Source organism: Adiantum capillus-veneris, chromosome 22, assembly GCF_014529385.1.
Source record: "Adiantum capillus-veneris isolate H3 chromosome 22, ASM1452938v2, whole genome shotgun sequence".
Taxonomy (NCBI): Eukaryota; Viridiplantae; Streptophyta; class Polypodiopsida; order Polypodiales; family Pteridaceae; genus Adiantum; species Adiantum capillus-veneris.
This window is the reverse complement of record NC_140952.1, coordinates 32,006,816-32,026,591: the sequence shown is the minus strand read 5'-3', so window position 1 is coordinate 32,026,591 and position 19,776 is coordinate 32,006,816. Positions and strand designations below refer to the sequence as shown.

General features: G+C 42.4%; 1 protein-coding gene across 1 annotated transcript; it reads right to left on the bottom strand.

Annotated features, from left to right (window-relative positions):
* Positions 1-2,566: 2,566 nt before the first annotated feature.
* LOC147429123 (putative inactive receptor kinase At2g26730) lies at positions 2,567-9,306 on the bottom strand. The gene is made up of 2 exons (XM_086495183.1): positions 6,564-9,306; positions 2,567-3,634 (listed from the first exon to the last, which is right to left on the bottom strand). The coding sequence occupies exons 1-2, from the start codon at positions 7,897-7,899 to the stop codon at positions 2,964-2,966; spliced, it is 2,007 nt and encodes a 668-aa protein (XP_086351309.1). The 5' UTR covers positions 7,900-9,306; the 3' UTR covers positions 2,567-2,963.
* Between the last annotated feature and the right edge of the window lie 10,470 nt (positions 9,307-19,776).

Genomic DNA, 19,776 nt, shown 5'->3' with positions numbered 1-19,776 from the left:
TAATGAGGGTCACTATTTCCTGGGCAAGCTCCAAGCGGAAATTGACAAGTGTAATGATGTCTAGGATCAGTCCCAAGTCTTTATGTAATTTCAGTCCTAGTCGGTGGATGATACTCTGTGTACTTATTCCAGGATGCATCTGGTTCTCACCAGTTTTGTAATATTTTTGCTCTTCTAATATAATTTCCTCATGCTTATGGTATAAAAAAAAAATTAGTATTGTCACTCTAAAATATCATCAAAATAGTGGATTTAGGCTCACACAGCATAGACACGAATTTCAACCAAACTGAAAATGAATATGCTCAACAGAAAGAGCAAGAGGAGACTCAATTTGGATTACTAGAGAGAAAGATATGATGATTATAAAACAAATTTGGGTTGCAACAACTTCTCTCGTACATGCTTATCCAAAAAAATTCCCTTTCTCGCATTTTAATTTGACCTATTATACCTAGAGTTTCAGTCCCCGTGGGATTATACCATTACAATAATGAGACAATTACAACTTTGGAGAAGAGCTTCTGCAATATGACTATTGTCGTCCTTGGCATCGTTTAGTTAGTTTAGCCATTGTACTTGGCTTTGTACTCGAGCACTTGAATTTCTCGTGTGTACTTTGTAGATTTGGCTTTTGGGCGATGTTCTATAGTGCATTTGATGGGATTGCATTTTGGTAAGCTAATTAATTCACAAGAAGATTTGGAAAATTTCTCATGTAGGAAAATGGAGTCTTTCTAAGTATTTTTCATACAATGCATAACATCATGAGCTTCTGCTCGAGAGGCACCGCATACCTAGCTAGGTATGTGGCGCCTCCCTCACAGAAGCTCATGATGTTGAGGTAAGTCACAATGTGGGAAATATTGTGAGAATTTGTCCAAAACTTCTTGTGTATAATATGCCGTGCTTATAGATCCTTTGTTAGGGGATTGAAGATTCAATTTCAAAGAAGCCTATGACAAAGCTTTCTTCAAAACTCTGTAGATAGCATGATGGATGAAACATAAGCCTCACATACATGCAGCCCCATGACATTGCCATGTGCCGGCTCTACATTCTCCACATCGTCTTGCAAAATTACGTGTAAGTAGAGGATGAAACCTGCATAGTATTCCACCTATCAAATATGTGGTTATGCATATAACATCTAATATCGTTCGTGTACATATGCATTGGAAGCTTCAAAGAACTCCTCGAGAAAACAGGTTTCTTTGAGAGACTACAAAACTAGTGTATGTCTTGATTGGGACTCTTAAAGACATTGTATTTGCATCGAAAGTTGTAGGATATTGTTTTGAATGTTATAAGTGCATTTGCTTTGGAGGAGGCAACTATGTTGATTACGGACAATATGCAGAGAACAAAAGACAAATGAATTATTTATATTCAGAAGTGGTGTCATTTCATGGAGATCAAATGCTCTCAAGATTGCACAACTATGTCTACACTAGAAGCTGAGTTGGTTGTGGTGTTAGAGGTCAACAAAGAAGTATTATGGCTTACTCGTCTAGTAGGAGATTTAAACATCAATGCAAACGTTGTAATTTTGCATTTGATAGTTGAATGCTATCCAATTAGCATGGAATTCAAGGATTTGTGTGAAGAGGAAGCACATCAATGTGCATTAATACTTCTTAGAATGAGGTCCTTGAGGACAGGAGTATCAATCTTGCCAAGGTTCACGCTGATGACTAGCTTGCAAATGTCTCACAAAGAGATTGGGTTGCTTAATTCAGACCATCGAATGTGAAAAACGAATCTCGGGACGCACCCAATCTCACGATGTTGACATGCTAGCTAGTTTTGTACCGGACACATGTCGAGGATGGCCTTTCCATTGAGAAGGCTTCCCCAACAACTATGGATTCTTGGTCCTAAATAAGGTGGACCACTTTATGGGTGATGATAATGGTGCATCTGGGCTATGCACATAATTAAGTTTACTTTGGTAGAATTGTGACATAGTATTGTTGTTGCATGTTATGAGTTCATCTAGCAAATTCCTAGTTTATGTAATTGCATGCAAAACGACGTAAATCTGGTGACTTGATCAAAATCAAACCCAATAGGTCTCAATCCTTTCGGAACATCTCAAATGCATAAGTGAAGGGTGAGTTTAGGAAATGAAAAGCACCATGAAAGTGGCAAGTCAAAAGCCTTTTCATGTCCATATAAAGAGGTGGTCTAGTGTGCATTAATACATTTGTATTTTAATTCTTTTTTACCTTTTCTTCAGCATTTTCTTCTCTTTAGAGTTTCCTTGCACTATGTGGGTAGTGAATTTTTTTTGGGTAGCCATTAGGAGGTATATTTATATTGAACATATCGGGGAATAGGATGGGGTCGTCGATGGAATAGCCTTGCCAAGAACTTTGACATCATGCTGAACAGGAAGATTATTTATTAAAAAGCATCCAAATTGAAGTCATTTTGGTTTGAAATGTGATCAAAAGATATGTTTTGGAGTGCTTATAGTTCACAATAATTTGTGGTTGAAATGTGACAGAACATTTACCATAAAATTGTATTAAAGCAAGAAGCTTTTACAAGAAAACATTGCCCATATCAAAACAACCACTTTGATTGAAGAGTCTAACTAATTACATCAGATGGAAGTCCCTGAAAAGAATGTCTCAACTGCTTGAATTAATTTGCATTTGAGCTGCCAAAGAGGTCTGCAGGAAGCTGCCACAAGGCAACAAATGCATTGGCAAGCTCTTCCTGATGTAGATTTTAGTAGAGAGTGAGAGTACAACAAAATATCATCAGAGAAAATGATGTCAAAAGAGCCTTTGAAATGAGAAATCAAATGAAAGAGAATGAGTAGCCCATCAAGTAATGACTTGATGCAGCTTCTGAACAGAAAAAAAGGGACTGGTTAATTAATGAATGCTTATGCCTCTCAGGTCTGGTCCGTTGCTGTTTGAGTAGCTTCTATCATCTTGTGCATTTGCTTCCCTTCAAGGAGTAATCCGTGCCGGCGTCGAGGGCTCAGTCCTTTGTGGTGTGTGGCCATTCGACTCTTTCGACTTGTCTGATGATGATTGCCGGATCGTGTCGTCTGTCTCGAAGGCCCGCACATCCTCTATCATCTTCACCACTTGCGACATGGTTGGCCTCTGGTCTGGCGACACGGCGACACATGCCATTGCGATCTGCAGGATTTGCACCATCTCTTCTTCGATGTTGTCGTATCGCAAGAGCTCCACATCGAACACTTCTGCCGTCCACTCTTCGCGCACGACCGACTGAACCCACCTAGGAAGATCTATTCCCTCTTCACTAGAAGTCTGTGTGGGTGCTTTGCCAGTGAGGAGCTCTAGCAGCAGGACACCATAGCTATACACATCTGCCTTGCTGGTAATGCGACGTGTCTCGAGGACTTCCGGAGCGCGGTATCCGAGGATGCGTGATGCAATGGGGCTTGTGCCAAACAGAGGCATGAGGGAGTAATCTGAAATGCTTGCATCGTAGTTTCTTGAGAGAAGCACATTTGAGGACTTGATGTTTCCATGAGTGAACTTGTTGCCACCTCCTTGCTCATGTAAAAATGCTATTCCCTTGGCTGCACCTGTAGCGATCTTTACACGTGTGTCCCAATCCAAAGCAGTCCTCCCTGACCCTCTGTTCCCTGGCATGTTTAAAAGGGAAGTCAGAAAATACTTGTATTGAATGGCATCCATGGATTCTTTTCGACATATGCATAAACAAAGGCATACATTCATCTGTGTACCACACATATAATGAGTAATGACATACTCCCTCTGCAACTTATGTGGCTTTCTTTTTATTCTTTTTTGTAAAAATTTTCTCATTGGATCCTAATGAGGCTATGGATTCCAATAAAGCTTGAAAATAACCTAATTTTAGTGTCATCCCACCTACAAATTTTGAGATTTACCCCTCAATTTTATATTCGAAGGTGAGAAAACCTACAAAGACTACAAAAAATTTAGTTTAAAAACCTTCACATATAGTCAATTTACCTCTAAAATCTCTAATGTGTAGATTTTCCAAGCTTCTGGAAATTAGTTTTTTTCAACCACGGCTATGGAACCAGCTTTGTTCCATTTATTTGGAGCTTCTTAGAGCAAACACAAGAAGTTTTAGAAATTTTCTCATGTAGGAAAATGGAGTCTTTTTCAGTGTTTTTCATGCACAAATTCTCACAATATTTCCCACATTGTGACTTACCTCAACATCATGAGCTTCTGTGAGGGAGGTGCTGCATACCTAGCTAGGTACGATTGGAGGCAGGGGACCGCCGGCCTGGTGGGGGGGCCGGGGGTCCCCTACCCCCAATTGTACCTAGCTAGGGATGCGGTGCCTCTCGAGCAGAAGCTCATGATGTTATGCATTGTATGAAAAATACTTAGAAAGACTCCATTTTCCTACATGAGAAAATTTCTAAATTTCTAAATCTTCTTGTGATAACATCATGAGCTTCTGCTCGAGAGGCAACACATACCTAGCTAGGTACGATTGGGGGCATGGGACCGCCGGCCCCCCCACCGGGCCGACGGTCCCCTTCCCCCAATCGCACCTAGCTAGGTATGCGGTGCCTCCCTCGCAGAAGCTCATGATGTTGAGGTAAGTCACAATGTGAGAATTATTGTGAGAATCTGTCCAAAACTTCTTGTGAAAGGTAAACACATGGATGCAAATGAAGTAGAGGGAGGACATGACAAAATTATGCATCACATAGATTAGAACATGTACATTTTTCCCTAGAAAACAAGAGTTTCAAAGGAAAGCTTCCAGCAGGGCAGGGTTTATCCCTTGTGCCATCTGCTGTCGGCTATACTGCGGCCCTCCCTGGAGTGTGTGAAACAGCCCTAAAGGAAGTTTTTTAATTGTTAAGATGTCTTTATTGGAACAAAGTAAAGGTATGCTGTAAAATGCAACTATTTTAGTGGGCAGTTGGAAGAGACAAAAGCATTGTGGTCTATTCAAAAGTGTAGTTCAAACTTCAAAGTAGAAGATGCTAGAGAATTGATTCTTCTTAAAAGTACTTAAATAAGATTCCAAAAGATGCCAAAAGCTACCCTAAAGAGTATTAATAATGCACAACTAATTAAGGAGAATATGGCAAAGGGTTTATAATACAGAAAAGATAAAGTTGAGATGAGATTGCTGAAGACTCCTGAAGAGCAATTATACATTATTTGCTCAAAAGTTACTTCTAGTGATGGATACCAATTTGTCTTGTAACTGAACACCTAATGTTTGCAAAAGGTATATAAAGCCACAAACTACCCTTCTTTTTGCCATAAGAATACATTAAGAGCTAAAGGCAGGTAGTATCACCAGAATAGAATCCACAGTTTTTCTTGTCTGTAATAGGTACTACATTAGCCTTAAGGGCTTGAGAGGTTGAGATGAAGGGAAGAGTGTCTGTACCAGGAAAAAAGCAGGAAATGCAAGGAATTTGCTTGAACTTTTCAAGAGGACCTTTCTTCCTTTTTGGCAGTCACATCCACATCCCATACCTTTTTCCATCAATGCAAAGGACTGTTTTTAATTAGGCCAGCATTTTGCTAGCACATCACCGGAGGGTCAAACGCTAGGGGGCTCGAACCCCTCGTAGGTGGCGTACTCTCAGCCGTTGGATCTTGCAGTGAGCTAGGGGTAAACTGAGGGTAAACAAAGGGTGCACAATTTACCGGCCTAGCCATATCCTTGTGATGATAATTGATTGTTGTAGCCCATCTGCCAATGCACAGAAGAATGGGATGGACATAGGGTCCCGGAGGGGGGATCCATGGCTGCAATTTGGCGTCGTGGATCGTGGGCACTCTCGGCTGTGGAATCCCTTGGTAAACTCTGTGTAAAGTGAGGGTAAATTAGGGGTAAATAGTTCACTGCTAGTTTACCCTTGCTTTACCCGTAGCTCACTAGGGAGATCCGATGCCCGAGAGTGCCTGTGATCCTTGGGGTAAACTCTGTAAATTGAGGGTAAAGTAGGAGCTTAAAAAAGTCAACACTATTTTCTCTTGGTTGAGTGATTCAGTTGGTTGTGGGTTCAAAATGCCCTTCTGACATGAATGCTCACATATGGTGTGTTTTCCTTGCCCTCTAGCTCCCAGAAATACCGACGATTTATCAATGTTCACAATCAGTCTGATAGTTTCCTTGACAAAAAGAGTTGAAGTCCCATTAAAGCCCTATGTTGAATAAAGAAACATCATAAAAATTGTAGTTAAGATGTTAAACTGGTAGGAACTTGGGTGGAACCTAATGTTAGCATGGGCTTGATTCACATTATAAAGAGTATCTGAGGCATATCCATTAAGAGGTTAAACTTCATGCAACATAGCTAATTTCATAGATGACACATGCATACTATATAGTTGCTGGTGGTGTTTTGGCATTTGAAATTGCGTGCGTGCTACTGTAGTGATGCTTAATCCGAAAGCTTAAACAAGCTAACAGTTTTGGCTTAATCCAAAGCTTCAAAAAGAAATCACTACCAGCTTATTAAATATAAGAACTAGGAAGTTATGAGCTAGACAATTAGTTATTTCAAGCTTGATTCCATGACAAGGTTAAGGGTTGATTACCATGGAGGAGGGCAGACAAACTGCCAAGGGCCATGTGCTGGAAGAGGAGCAGCTTCTCATCTTTGGAATAATAGTAGGCGCGGAGGGGGACCAGGTGGCGGTGCCGTAAGTTGCCCAAGCTCCCGATGTGCTGCTCAAACTCCTTACGCCCCACTGACACATCCTTCAATCGCTTCACAACGACAGTTGTACCATCCTCTAGAACTGCCTTGTATGCTGTTCCGATGCTCCCCTTCCCGAGTACCTCCGCTGATGCTCGCAGCAAATCCTCGAGATCGAATGTGCTAGTTCCTCCATCAAAAAACACAAGCTTGTTGCTCTCCTTCTCTGCTGCGGAGCTGAATTCAACCTCACCCTTTCCTGTATCCAAGGCCTTTTGTGTCGATGTGCCACCGGCCTCGCCTACAGATTTTCGTGCCTTAAGCCTGGTTGTACTCCATCCTCGGCGCTTGAGACACCATACAACACAACATGCAAGTATAAAGAATGCAAGAGCAGCTGCCCCTGCAGCTATTGCCGCAATGTAGCCCTTTGTGAGTCGATGCTTGGACCTCCTTGACTTCTGGGTCTCTGTTGGGGCTTCTGCAGGTGAGGAAATGGGTGCATTTGCACACTGCTCGAACAGAGGCTTTCCACAAAAATGATTACCTTCAAATGCTGATGCATCAAACCTCTCCTGGAGCGATGCAGCGACACTTCCATTGAATGTGTTGTTTGCGACGCTAAATTGTGTCAGGTTTGGTAGCAATGATATAAACCCTGGCAAGCTTCCTGAAAGAGAGTTGTTTTGCAAGTAGAGGGTACCGAGGCGGCGCAAGAGAGAGTATGATGAAGGAATTACGTCAGAAAATTTGTTATATGCAAGGTTCAGGCGGATCAAAGGGGGCAGACTGGAAAGGGGTGGGAGAGAGCCGGAGAGCTCATTGTGCTGTAAATAAAGGCTCCGTAGCTGCGTACAATTGGCCAAGTCGGGTGGGAGTGGCCCAGAGAGCTTGTTGGAGCGGAGGCTAAGCACGCGAAGCTCCGATAAGCTACCCAAAACGCCTTCTGGTATGCGGCCGGTAAGCCCAACACCTGGGAGATGGAGACTCTCCACTCTCTTGTTGGCATTGCATATGACACCCTGCCATTCACATACACTCACATTCAAAAGCCAGTTTACCCTTGGTGCAGCTTGCAAGCCTGATAGGAAAGCTGACAATGCCCGTGTGTCAGTCTTCTCATCTCCAGCTGATGGAGGAAGCCCCGTCGAAGTGATGACAAGCTGTGACAGTATGAAGGCAAGAATGACTATAAGGAGCTTCCCAATGCATGCTCTGCTGCACTTATGCTCCATAAAGGCCCAAATTATGGCAAGCTTGGGTCAAGATAACATAGCATTCATGTTATGCCTCTGATGATTTTTCAAAGGTTGGCATGGTGTGTGATGAAGCTTTGTGGACATCATATGCTTTTATGACACACACGTCTTGAAAGCTGATTAACATTGTGGGAATAATCTCGGGCGGAGGCCAGCTAACAATCATTTTTTGCACAAACAGCTTATGATGCCATACACAGCAGCTCATGAATTAAGCTACAAGTTGTGCTGGTATTATGCAGCTAGAAATTTAGCACATCAGTCTAAACAGAGAAACTCATATCAAAAGAAAAATCGCGGCTGGTGCAATTATCCAAATTAAGGCGAAATTGCCCTAAACCACTGTCTATACCGACTATGCTTGATCAAGATTAAGGTTTGAATTCTAAAGAAAGGCTATAAGCTACTCACTCTTCGCAAGATTGTTAGGTTTGGGAGGCAATCAATGAAGGATTAGATGAAAATGTGCCCAATTGTCTGCAAAAATTTGTAGAGAAGGTTATGGATATATTGTGGGCGAGGAGGTTGAGCTGTGAAAATGTGGGTAGTGTGAGGTGAAAGTCTGTTTGCGAGGTGGTGATAGGGTTGGGATAAGCTCATGAGAGGGGCTAGTGGGCTAGGGTTAGCGTTATGTTAGCTTATACAGCCTAACGTACAGCTGCTGGGCGCTTACACGAGAAATGTGCACTTGTGTCTCTACTCTTCACACCCACAGATTTTAGCACATGACGAGAGTTACCCATCTCTCCATCCCTGCCTCTCTCTCTCTCTCTCTCTCTCTCTCTCTCTTCCTTTGGCCTCTTGGGTGAAAGCAACAATGCGTGCAGGCGGCAGCAGCCCTTTTTGTTGGATGCCATGAAAGCGCTCCCTCCCTCCCCCAATCCAGAGACTCTCAGAGAGGCTCAGGAGTCAGAGAGCCCCCGGCCGAGGCCGGGCCCCCCCCCTGCTCCGACAGAGCTTGTACAACCTCCTTCCCCGCTCATGAGCAAAGGCTGTCCACGGGGTGACCCACCATCGACCGTCAAAATTCCAATCTCACGGTAAACACAATGGAGTCATGGACCCAATGACCCATGAGTCTATCGTGTGTGTGTGTGTGTGAGAGAGAGAGAGAGAGAGAGGAATCTTCTTCTAAGTGCTCACTGCTCTTCTTCTACAAAGATTTCAGAGAATCAATCATGGTGCTCTCTCTTTCTCTCTCGGAATCTTCTTTTAACTCCTAATAAGTGCTTTTTGTATTTCCTAGAATCCATCATCTATCTCTAATCTCTCTCTCTCTCTCTCATAGCAGGTCTTGAGTTCAACTCCTCGTCGGCTAGATCTTTAAGGTCTCTTGGGATAGTTTCCTACAACATTCAAACTCTCTTCTTCTTCTTCTTCTCTCTCTCTCCCTCCCCCCCCCCCCCCCCCCCCTCCCCCAAAAAAAAGAAGCCGCACTAAGGAATATATGCACACTAAGGCTGGGTTCACATTGGGGAGGTGGAAGAAACACTTCAAAAAGTGCTCTCCGGGTGGAAGAGTTACAAAATGCACACTTCCACCACCTATCTGTTCACATAGAGGGTGGAACAAAAAACGACTCGATTTTTTTCCACCGTCTATTGTGAACATTGGGCGGTGGCAGAAAAAATAGTAAAGAAAAAAATATTTATCAAGTGTACCAATAAACCTTGGGAAAATTACCAAATGTCCCTTTAATTTGTGAAAAATCCTAAATTAGTTCTCTAATTTCAAAAATTCCAAAAATACCGTCAATAGTGTGTTAAATTGCCAAAATGCCCTTCAAATTCTCTAAAATTTCTTTTGGTTGTGAGAGTAAATTTGTTTAATTTGTTTTTAATAATAAAAGAATATTTTGGTAATTTTTATAATTTATAAACCTTAGTGAAAGAGGGGGTAATGAAAGTGTATTTTATAACGTTTATGAGGGTGAGCTTTGACACGACAACCCACGTGGAGTCCTTTGGGCGAGGGGGGGGGGGGGGGGGGGGGGGGGGGGGGGGGTCGGAAGAAACATGCTCAAACGCTTCCATGAGCTGGCATGCCTTTTTCATTGTTTCCGTCGTGCTATCTGAACAGCCCATCCGATGTGTGCCCTTGCGATTGGCTGCCTACAAGCCTCTGTGTGCTGCCGCCGCCTAGTACTCTGAATCCACCCTAAGCTCTCTCTCTCTCTCTCTCTCTCTCTCTCTCTCCACGCGAGAAGTGGAGTTCGGGAAGAGTTATGTTGTGTGCACACTATGCTCCTTGCAAGTTCAAGGGGTGCTCGGTTTTTTATCACATTCAAGCGTGCTTCTGGCCCTCATATTTTCAGCTCGGAATGCTCCATGAGTACCATTTTCTCCCAGTCGCTTTCAAGCATCAATATAGAGCATGCAACATGTTTCATTTGGTCCCATAGGTCATATTTGACCTTCGAGGATGATAATATCCATTCTAGGTGAGTGCATGCTTGGAACACGATTGGTAGAGGTCCTTCCTTAGGGTTCTATGGTTGTTAGCTATTTCGCTCCAAATACACTACTTGAATTGGAGGAATAAAAAAATGCTCGTGATCTGCAACATCCAATCTCAACCATAGAGATAGGGGGGTGAATCACGTGTGTGGTGGTGGAGAAAGAGAGTGACCACTAACAGGGGTGTGTGTGTGTGTGTGTGTGTGTGTGAGAGAGAGAGAGAGAGAGAGAGAGAGAGAGAGGAGGAGGAGTAGAAGTTTTTAATGTTGTAGGAACAATCCCAAGATACCTCAAAAGGTCTATCAGATGAGTTTTGAACTCAAGACCTATTATGTGTGTGTGTGTGTGTGTCTTGTGTGTGTGTGTGTGTGTGTGTGTGTGTGTGTGAGAGAGAGAGAGAGAGAGAGAGAGAGAGAGAGAGGCTCACACACAATCTATGAGAGAGCCTTAGAAACTCATGAACCCAAAGTCTAGCATGTCATGCATAGTGCATGATCGGTAAAATCTACTAACTAACTAACTAACGCATTCCACCTTTACACAATGCGCATCATCATCTTCCCCACACACGCATCTCACACATTGCATTATATGTGGTATAATGGGTTTGCACTATCACATGCGATGGGTGCTTGATTCCCCATCATATTCACATACAATATAGAGACACCCCAACATGTGCATATCCATCCAGACCATCATTATCATACTAGTCCTGATGATGACCCATCCACATTCAGAGTCTCTTTCCTTGCAAGTGGTACCTTTGCATTTGCCTTTAAGCAACTCTTTCAACCACCACAATGGGCAACCCTTTATAGGAAGCAAACTTAGCTATCCCAAATTCCAATGGTATCCACCACAAGCCACTAAGCAAACTATATTCTATAATACCTTTGGTATGAGTGTTCGGGAAGCTTAGTATCGTGCCGTTTTCCATTTCAAAAATGCCGGTTGAGGGCAAGCGCAAAAGGAGAAATTCCGCCCCAAAATAGAGTAAAATAGTGTAAAAAATAAATAATAGCTTAATTTTTTAAAGTTTCCTCTTGGCAATTTCAAGAAAAGGAATTTTGTATGTTTGGGAAAATGGTTTTTCCAGAACATTGCCTGGTATCCACAAGCCATTGTTTTCAACGGAAATCAAATGTCCAAACGCACAGGTTTTGTAATTGCAAACCTTATTTGCAGCGAAAAATTTGAGTTTGGCACCAATGTTCCCAAAGAACGTTTTTCTAAACAAATAGAAAAACATTTGTATACATTTTTATAAAACAAATAAACATTTTTATACCTCTAAAGTATTCTCGATGGCTTCATAAGAAATATATTCACTACTTACAAAGTTCAAGGACACTCTTTAAAATTAATTTTATATATATATATATATATATATATATATATATGTGTGTGTGTGTGTGTGTGTGTGTGTGTGTGTGTGTGTGTGTGTGTAAAATAAATAAATATATGTATAGAATTTACTAGAATTATGCAAGGTGAAGTTTCACTTTAGCATTCTAAAAGAATAGAATGCAAGTGAAGTTAGGCCCTGTAAGGATGTGAAATGAAAGATGAAATAGAAAGATTCATTTAATATTTTAAAATAAGAATGTAGATGGTTGGATAATCATTATGTGGGAACGTGTTCTTGGAAGATGGGCAGCGAATTATTTAGTAATTACTAGAGTAATTACTACAGTAAAACCAAAGTGTATCAATAGGACCCATTGCATTATTATCGGGTTTGCAATTGTTATCACTTGTATTAGCGCTTTGCGCTATAATCGTACTTGAGTATCAGTGGCAGTATTGTCGGCTATACTTTCTCTCTCTCTGTAATCATATTCGCCGTAATCTCAATCATGGTATACATTTCAGTGATACTTACTTCTCGACCAGTCTTTTGAATCTGAATCTGAACCTTACTACAATCTATAAGTCTGATTCTTATTTCAGTATCCACATTTCAGTTTAGTCTCTGATTTCTGTCTAGTCTGCTGTCTAAAATCTTTCCACACTAGTAGCTAAAATCCTTCAACACTGGAATTAGATGTCTCAAGAGATCAGCTCCAATTCCATTTTGGTGATCACGGTGGCTACTTTGATTGGTTGTAGACGGCTGGATAATCACCATGTGGGAACGTGTTCTTGGAAGATGGGCAGCGAATTACTTAGTAATTACTAGAGTAATTACTACAGTAAAACCAAAGTGTATAAATAGGGCCCATTACATTATTATCGGGTTGGCAATTATCAGGTTGGCAATTGTTATCACTTGTATTAGCGCTTTGGGCTATAATCGTACTTGAGCATCAGTGGCAGTATTGTCGGCTATACTTTCTCTCTCTCTCTCTCTGTAATCATATTCGCCGTAATCTCAATCATGGTATACATTTCAGTGATACTTACTTCTCGATCAGTCTTCTGAATCTGAATCTGAACCTTACTACAGTCTATAAGTCTGATTCTTATTTCAGTATCCACATTTCAGTTTAGTCTCTGATTTCTGTCTAGTCTGCTGTCTAAAATCTTTCCACACTAGTAGCTGAAATCCTTCAACACTGGAATTAGCTGTCTCAAGAGATCGGCTCCAATTCCATTTTGGTGATCACGGTGGCTCGAGCTGAAGCTCGTTGACTGAAAGACTCTTCTCCCAGTTGAAGTTTTCAGCAATGGCACCAAAGTCCAATCGTGGATGGAAATCTACCAATCGTGTGGACCCCATTCCTGAGGAGTCAGGAAGAGAGTCTGACCCCAAGCAAGAGAAAATGACTGACATTGAGGCTCAGGAGGAGCATAGTCAGGCTGAGGAGGCGCAGGACTCACAGCACTCCAGTCATTCTCGACGCAGACGGGCAGAACGGGAAGCACGAAAGGCAAAGAGTTCCAAGAGTTCTCAGTCTCGCCAGAGAGATGAGAATGCCAAGGGCAGAAAGGGAAGTCACCATACTTCTAGCAGAAAAAACTGAGAAGATATTTATACTGAGACAGAGAAAGAGATTGATTGGGATGCTGACACTGACAATTGCAAGAAGGCTCCCAAGCGTCATTCTGAAGCCAAGAAGAGAAGTGGTGGGATCAGCAGTAATCGAAATGATTACGCCGCTTCCCTAAAGATTTCCTTTCCCATATTAAAAGGAGGCAAAAAGGGTGATCCAGATGTTCACATACAAGCTTTCGAGCGGTATGCTGAACTAAAAAACATTGATGAAGATGATTGGGGGGAATATTTTCCACAAAACTTGAAGGAAGCAGCGAGGAAATGGTATTACCATTACTCTGTATGCCAGCTGAGATCATATAACAAATTACTTGAGGCCTTCAGGTTGGAATATTCCGACAATCGAGGGGACGAGGATATTCTCTGTGAATTGGATCAGATCAAACAGAGGAATTTGTCAGTCCGTAGCTATGTCGAAAAGACAAAAGAACTGACCAGGCAGTTGCAAGAACCGTCGTCGAAGAAGAGATTAAGGGCATGGTTTCTGAATGGGTTCAGAAGCAAAAAGCTTAGAGAACAAGAAGTACCAGCCCCTACAAAGAAATTCAATGATCTAGTCCAAAGAGCATTGAAACTGGAACAGCAGGCTAAGAAGGAAAAGAGCCACAAGAAGCGAAGGACCAGTAGCAGTAGTTCGGCTACTGAAGCTTCTGATTCCAGTGCAACGTCCAGCAGCTTCGAGAGCAGCTCCACTAAATGGACAAAGGAGAAATCAAAGAAGAGATCATGGACCAAGAAAATTGAAGAAATGGCTAGGCAAATTGCAGAAATTAGCCACACAAGACACTCGGTCCGGAAGATGGAGACTTGGTGTTCAAGATGTAAATCCAAGGACCACATCTCCACTGAATGTCCACAATGTACCTACTGCAAGGCCTTTGGTCACCTATGGAATAATTGTGGCATCAGAATTCACCATTTTAAGAAAGGAAAGGATCTATCAGTGGTTGCCTACAGTGAACCAGTGAAGGCAGAACCAATCAAAGTAGCTCAACAAGAGAGACCAGGTACCAGTGGTACTGGTCAAGGACGTGGCGGATACCAACCAGGAATGGACAGAGTAAGAGGAAGAGGCAACTTCCAGACCAGGAGCATGAATTGCTATACCTATGGAAAGTATGGTCATTTTGCAACCCAATGTCCAGATGCACCGATAACGACTACTACTGAGGCTAAGGCACCAGATCCAGTCCCAGTCAGAGTAGTTACCAGGAGCAAGGGAGTGATCATTGAAGAAATTCCAGACATTTCAGAAGTACCAGTCAATTCTAACAGCAGCAAGTGGGCCCAACAAAGGGAATTTTGGAAGGCCAAAGGTAAAGAAAAGGTGGTAGGTGAGTGGCAAGAGCAGCGGGAACTAGCAGCTAAAATCACAGAGTTAGCTAAGAAGCTGCCAGAGCATCCAAAGAGTTCCGAAGCTAGAGTCATTCAGAAGATACCAGCCCAATCGACTGATAAAGATCAGTCAGTACCGGCCATGACAGAGACCATGCTGGCTGTAGTACATGAACTAGCTGATGAAATGGGAGTGGATGGAAAGAGTAGAAGTACTGCTAAAGAAGAATGGGAGTGTGAAGACACTAGTTCTTCAAGCTCTGACAATCAGTCTGACCAGGAGCGAGAGAAAAATCACGTGAAAATTTGTGATAGAATCCAGAAGCTGACTGTAGAGCTGGAGGATATAAGAAAGACCTTACCTAAGGTGGCCAACTTTATCAGACAACGTAGGAAGACTGAGGCAGAGGCCAGAACAGTGGACCTGACGGCTGTCCGGGATGATGAAGTTCCACTTATTCAGGTAGACTACAAGGTCAGGAAGTAGTGGGAACCTCTTTCAAGTGTCATACTGGATGGAGGAGCAGGAGTCAACATAATGGGAGCCCATCTTCAACAAAGAATGGGTATCACTAACATGAAACGAGCACCATTCAAAGTAAGAATGGCAGATCATCGAGTCGTACAAGCGAAGGGTATGATTGAAAACATGCAGATAAGATTTGGGAGGGAGAAATTCAAAACCAGTTTCCTAGTCTTGGATGTGCACGGAGCATATGGAATGCTACTAGGCCGCCCATGGTTAAGAATAGCACATGCTATTCATGACTATGCAAACCAAACTTTAACCATAGAAGGGGCCAGTGGCAGAATCAAAATCTAGACCAACAACACCAGGAGCTGGAAAAAGGAACTGAGGCCGAAGGAGTTGTGTCAGAAATACCGAGCTAAGAAAATTGAGCGAATGCTAGCAGCTATGAACATATTTCCTTTGGCAGAAATTGATTTGAATGCCCATAGTCGTCGTTCCTTAGAAGAATGGGAAATTAAGAGTTTGTGTTGACTATAGGAAACTAAATGCACAAACCATTAAGGATCCATTTCCCTTACCTTTTATTGATATGTTGCTTGATGAGATCGCAGGATATGAGATGTATAGCTTCATGGATGGTTATAGCGGCTATAACCAGTTACAGATTGCTCATGAAGATAGGGCTAAGACCACTTTCATCACTGAGTGGGGAGCATTCATGTATCTGGTGATGCCTTTTGGCCTGTGTAATGCACCAACTACTTTTCAGCGGTGTATGATGGAGATGTTTAATGAATTTCTTCAGCGGTTCCTTGCCATTTTCATGGATGACTTCATTGTCTATTCAGATGAGGAACAACACCTTCTATTCCTAGAGATGGTTTTTAAACGCTGTCAGGAGAAAAGGATTTGTTTGAATCCATTCAAATCTGTATTTCTGGTTTGGAAGGGACAGCTACTGGGACATGTGGTTTCCTGCAATGGAATAGAAATGAACAATGACAAAATACAGTGTGTCCAGCAAGCTAAAGCACCCAGAACTGCTTCTGAATTGAGTTCTTTCTTGGGGTATGTGAATTTCTATAGAAGATTTGTACACAAGTTTGCTTCTCAAGCAGTACCACTATATGAGCTTACAAAGAAGACTAGTAAGTTCAATTGGACTGCTGAGTGTGAGGAGAGTTTCCAGAATTTGAAAAAATCCATTACCAGTAAACCAGTCCTCAAGCAGCCGAATTGGGATATTATTTTTCATGTACATGTAGATGCTTCAGGATTGGCAATGGGGGCAATATTAGCTCAGCCAGATGGCAGAACAGACTATCCGGTCTATTTTGCTAGTCGGAGATTCAGTCAGGCTAAACAAGGCTATACCACTACTGAAAGAGAAGCCCTCGGAATGGTTTTTAGCGCTACAAAGTTCAGGCATTACCTATTGGGGAAGTTATTCCATTTTTATGTGGATCATCAAGCTCTTCTGTTTCTGATTAACAAAGTTATTATTCAAGGTAGGCTGATAAGATGGATGATGTTCCTTATGGAACTTGAATTCAGAATTTTTTTAAGCCTGGCCGAAACCACTGTGGAGTTGACTTTCTTTCCAGAAGTACAGAAGGATATTCAGAATCATCTCTGAGAGATGAGCCAGTTGATGTTGATTTATTTCAGTTAGAAGCAGAAGAATCAGTGGATCCTGAATGGTATGATATTTATCAATTCCTTTCCCAAGGTGCCTTTCCAGAGGATTGGAACCAGAATTAGAAGAAAGCTCTGATCATAAAAAGCCTGAAATTTACCATCATCGAAGGAGTACTTTATCGATTAGGTGTGGATGGTATACTTCGAAGATGTGTCCCTATGGAAGGAAGAATGCAAGTTATTTCAGAAGCGCATAATGGCGAGTCTGGTGGACACTTCTCCAACGATGTGACCTACAAGAAGATTTTGCAAGCAGGTCTGTGGTGGCAAACAATGATTGCTGATGTCAGAAGATTTTGTAAAACTTGTGACATATGCCAAAGAATGGGCCGACCAACAGCTGTAGACATGACTCCCTTAATGCCAATACAACCATTGGGAGTATTCATGAAATGGGGACTGGATTTTATGGGACCTTTTAAGAGGTGACTCCTAGGAAGAACAAGTACATCGTGATGGCTACTTGCTATGTTACCAAGTGGGTTGAAGCTAAGGCTCTTCCTGACAACACAGCCAAGTCAACTGCAAGGTTTCTATTTGAGAATATTGTCTGCCGATATGGATGTCCAGTAGAAATTGTGACCAATCAAGGGACACATTTTATCAACGATACTATGGAAATCCTATTGGATATGCTTTCAGTCAAGCGTCGGAAATCTACTCCTTACTATCCCAGATGCAATGGATAGGCTGAAAGTAGCAATAAGACAATTAAGACTATTCTCACTAAGGTGGTGCAAAAGAAACCAGACCAGTGGGATTTGAAGCTTCAGACTGCTCTATGGGCTTATAGGACAGCTTATAAGGTAACTACTAGAATGACACCATTCAGAATGGTGTATGGTACTAAAGTTGTGGTTCCTATGGAGTTTGTAATCCCCAGTCTAAGAATGGATGTGAAGTATGGATTAGACTTCAACCAAAATCTTGAGAAAAGACTGAATGAACTGATGCAGTTAGATGAACTCAGGCAAAGAGCTATGTTGGAACAAGAGATTGTTCAACAAAGAAGGAAGCACTGGCATGATCGCTGAATTAAAGTCCAAGAATTCCAGAAAGGAGACTTAGTGCTTCTATATCAGTCTAAATTGGGTCCAAAGAAGCCGAATTTGAAGATTGCCTGGGCAGGACCTTTTGAGGTCGATTGGGTCTTCTCCAATGGCAAAGTCAGATTGAAAGATTTATCTGGACTGATGTTGCCGGGAGTATATAATGGAGCAAAGATCAAACTTTATTATTCAGAGACTAGACAAACTGGGTTGGAACAAGGTACTAAGGAACTGGAGGTTCTTGATCAAGAGATACCGGAATCAGACATTTTTGGTCTTTTTCATGTGCAACCAGTTCTAGCTTCAAAACCAGTACCAGAAGAACCAGATCAGGCTGACCTGAGAACCAGTACTAGTATGGTCCAGCCAGAGTGGGAATCAGTTCAGAACCAGTATGGACACACTTTCCAAATTTTAAGTGGCCAACGGTCAAGTGGTATGCCAGTGGTAATTATTACAAGGATGGGTTGCAGTCTTGTCCAATGCATGTTTGCCACGACAACAACGACGCACACAAGTCTAGGAGCAGCGAGTGGTGGAGCTTTTATGGCGCGAACACGTATAACAGTAAGAACAATAGCATTTTTCCTCATAAATCTCCTGCGCGACGCTTTCCTCCTGTCAACCATTCGCCATTGCCAAGCTCCAAGGTTTCTTCACTATATCCGCAAACTTCGACCTCTGACGAGATAGCTGACTGTCAGACAGCATTACCAGCGACACCAGGAACAAGTAAGTCCTCTTCGTCTTCGCCCGTTTCATCGTCGTCGACCTCACAGTGTATGGGTAGAAGGAAACGCTCAGAGAAGATGCAGAAAACTCTTGAAGAAACCCAAGCTATAGTTGCTGTTGGACGGGAAGTCTCACACACCCATGAAGTGCATGCAAACACTACCTAGATCAACATAATGTCAATCGAGGACACAGATGACACGATAGGCACACGGAGGAAATCTCTTTAGCTTGTCAGGCTGAGACCATCCTACACATACAACACTCAGGAAGGCCAACTAAACCACAATCAAGAACCTCACTGCTCTCAACTACACCACCTAGCCACATACACACATACGAAAGGTAACTCCCCTAATCATGCCAGATTCGTACAAAACTTAAGGAACACCATCCCCTCACTAGGATACACCTGTCCCTAAGCTTCTACACTCAAAACCCTCACTCTAAACCCGTCTGCGGAAAACGCGTAGGATGACAGAGCAGAATTCTGAAAGTGCCCGAAACTGAAATTTATGAATACCTATGTGTAGCTTATGTCGCCACGACTCTATAGACTACTAGCACGCAAAAAACAGACATTGTTTGATACACTTACAGCCACAAATAGCTCGTAGATGCGTCGGCGTGTGCGCTTCGTCTCGCGTGGAATGCTTGGCGTTGTCGCGTAGCTCTCCTCGAGCCTACAGCAATGGTGCAGTCGGATCTCCAATGTGTTGAGCGAGCAGGGCGTAGCAAGAGGATGAAGCTCACACTCACTCTCTTTCTCTCACACACACAGTAGACGGCAGCGCTAAGTTTTGATTATGATTAAAAGTCTTCTTTACAAAATGACCTAGGTACCTTATATACTAAGGCTACCTTAGGTTTAACCAAAAATGGGGTTGAAAGGGTCAAATGGCTTTGTATTTACAATCTAGAAGTGCCATTGCACCCCGGCTTCTGAAACTAGAATAACTACTCATTACAAATGACGTTTATATCCATAATCCGCAGCATTTCATAACTCGCAAAAGATAAGACTTTGGTACGAAACTTGAGTTATGTTGTGTTGTTGACCCAGCGGTCAACATTCCCCCCTTCCGCGTTCATGTCGTCCCCGACATGACCTGA

Excerpts from the sequence above, each read along its gene's own strand:
- LOC147429123 (XM_086495183.1), bottom strand. The coding sequence starts at position 7,899 with ATGGAGCATAAGTGCAGCAGAGCATGCATTGGGAAGCTCCTTATAGTC. Across the intron at positions 3,635-6,563 it reads TTTGTCTGCCCTCCTCCATG|GGAACAGAGGGTCAGGGAGG; the intron begins GTAATCAACCCT and ends TAAACATGCCAG.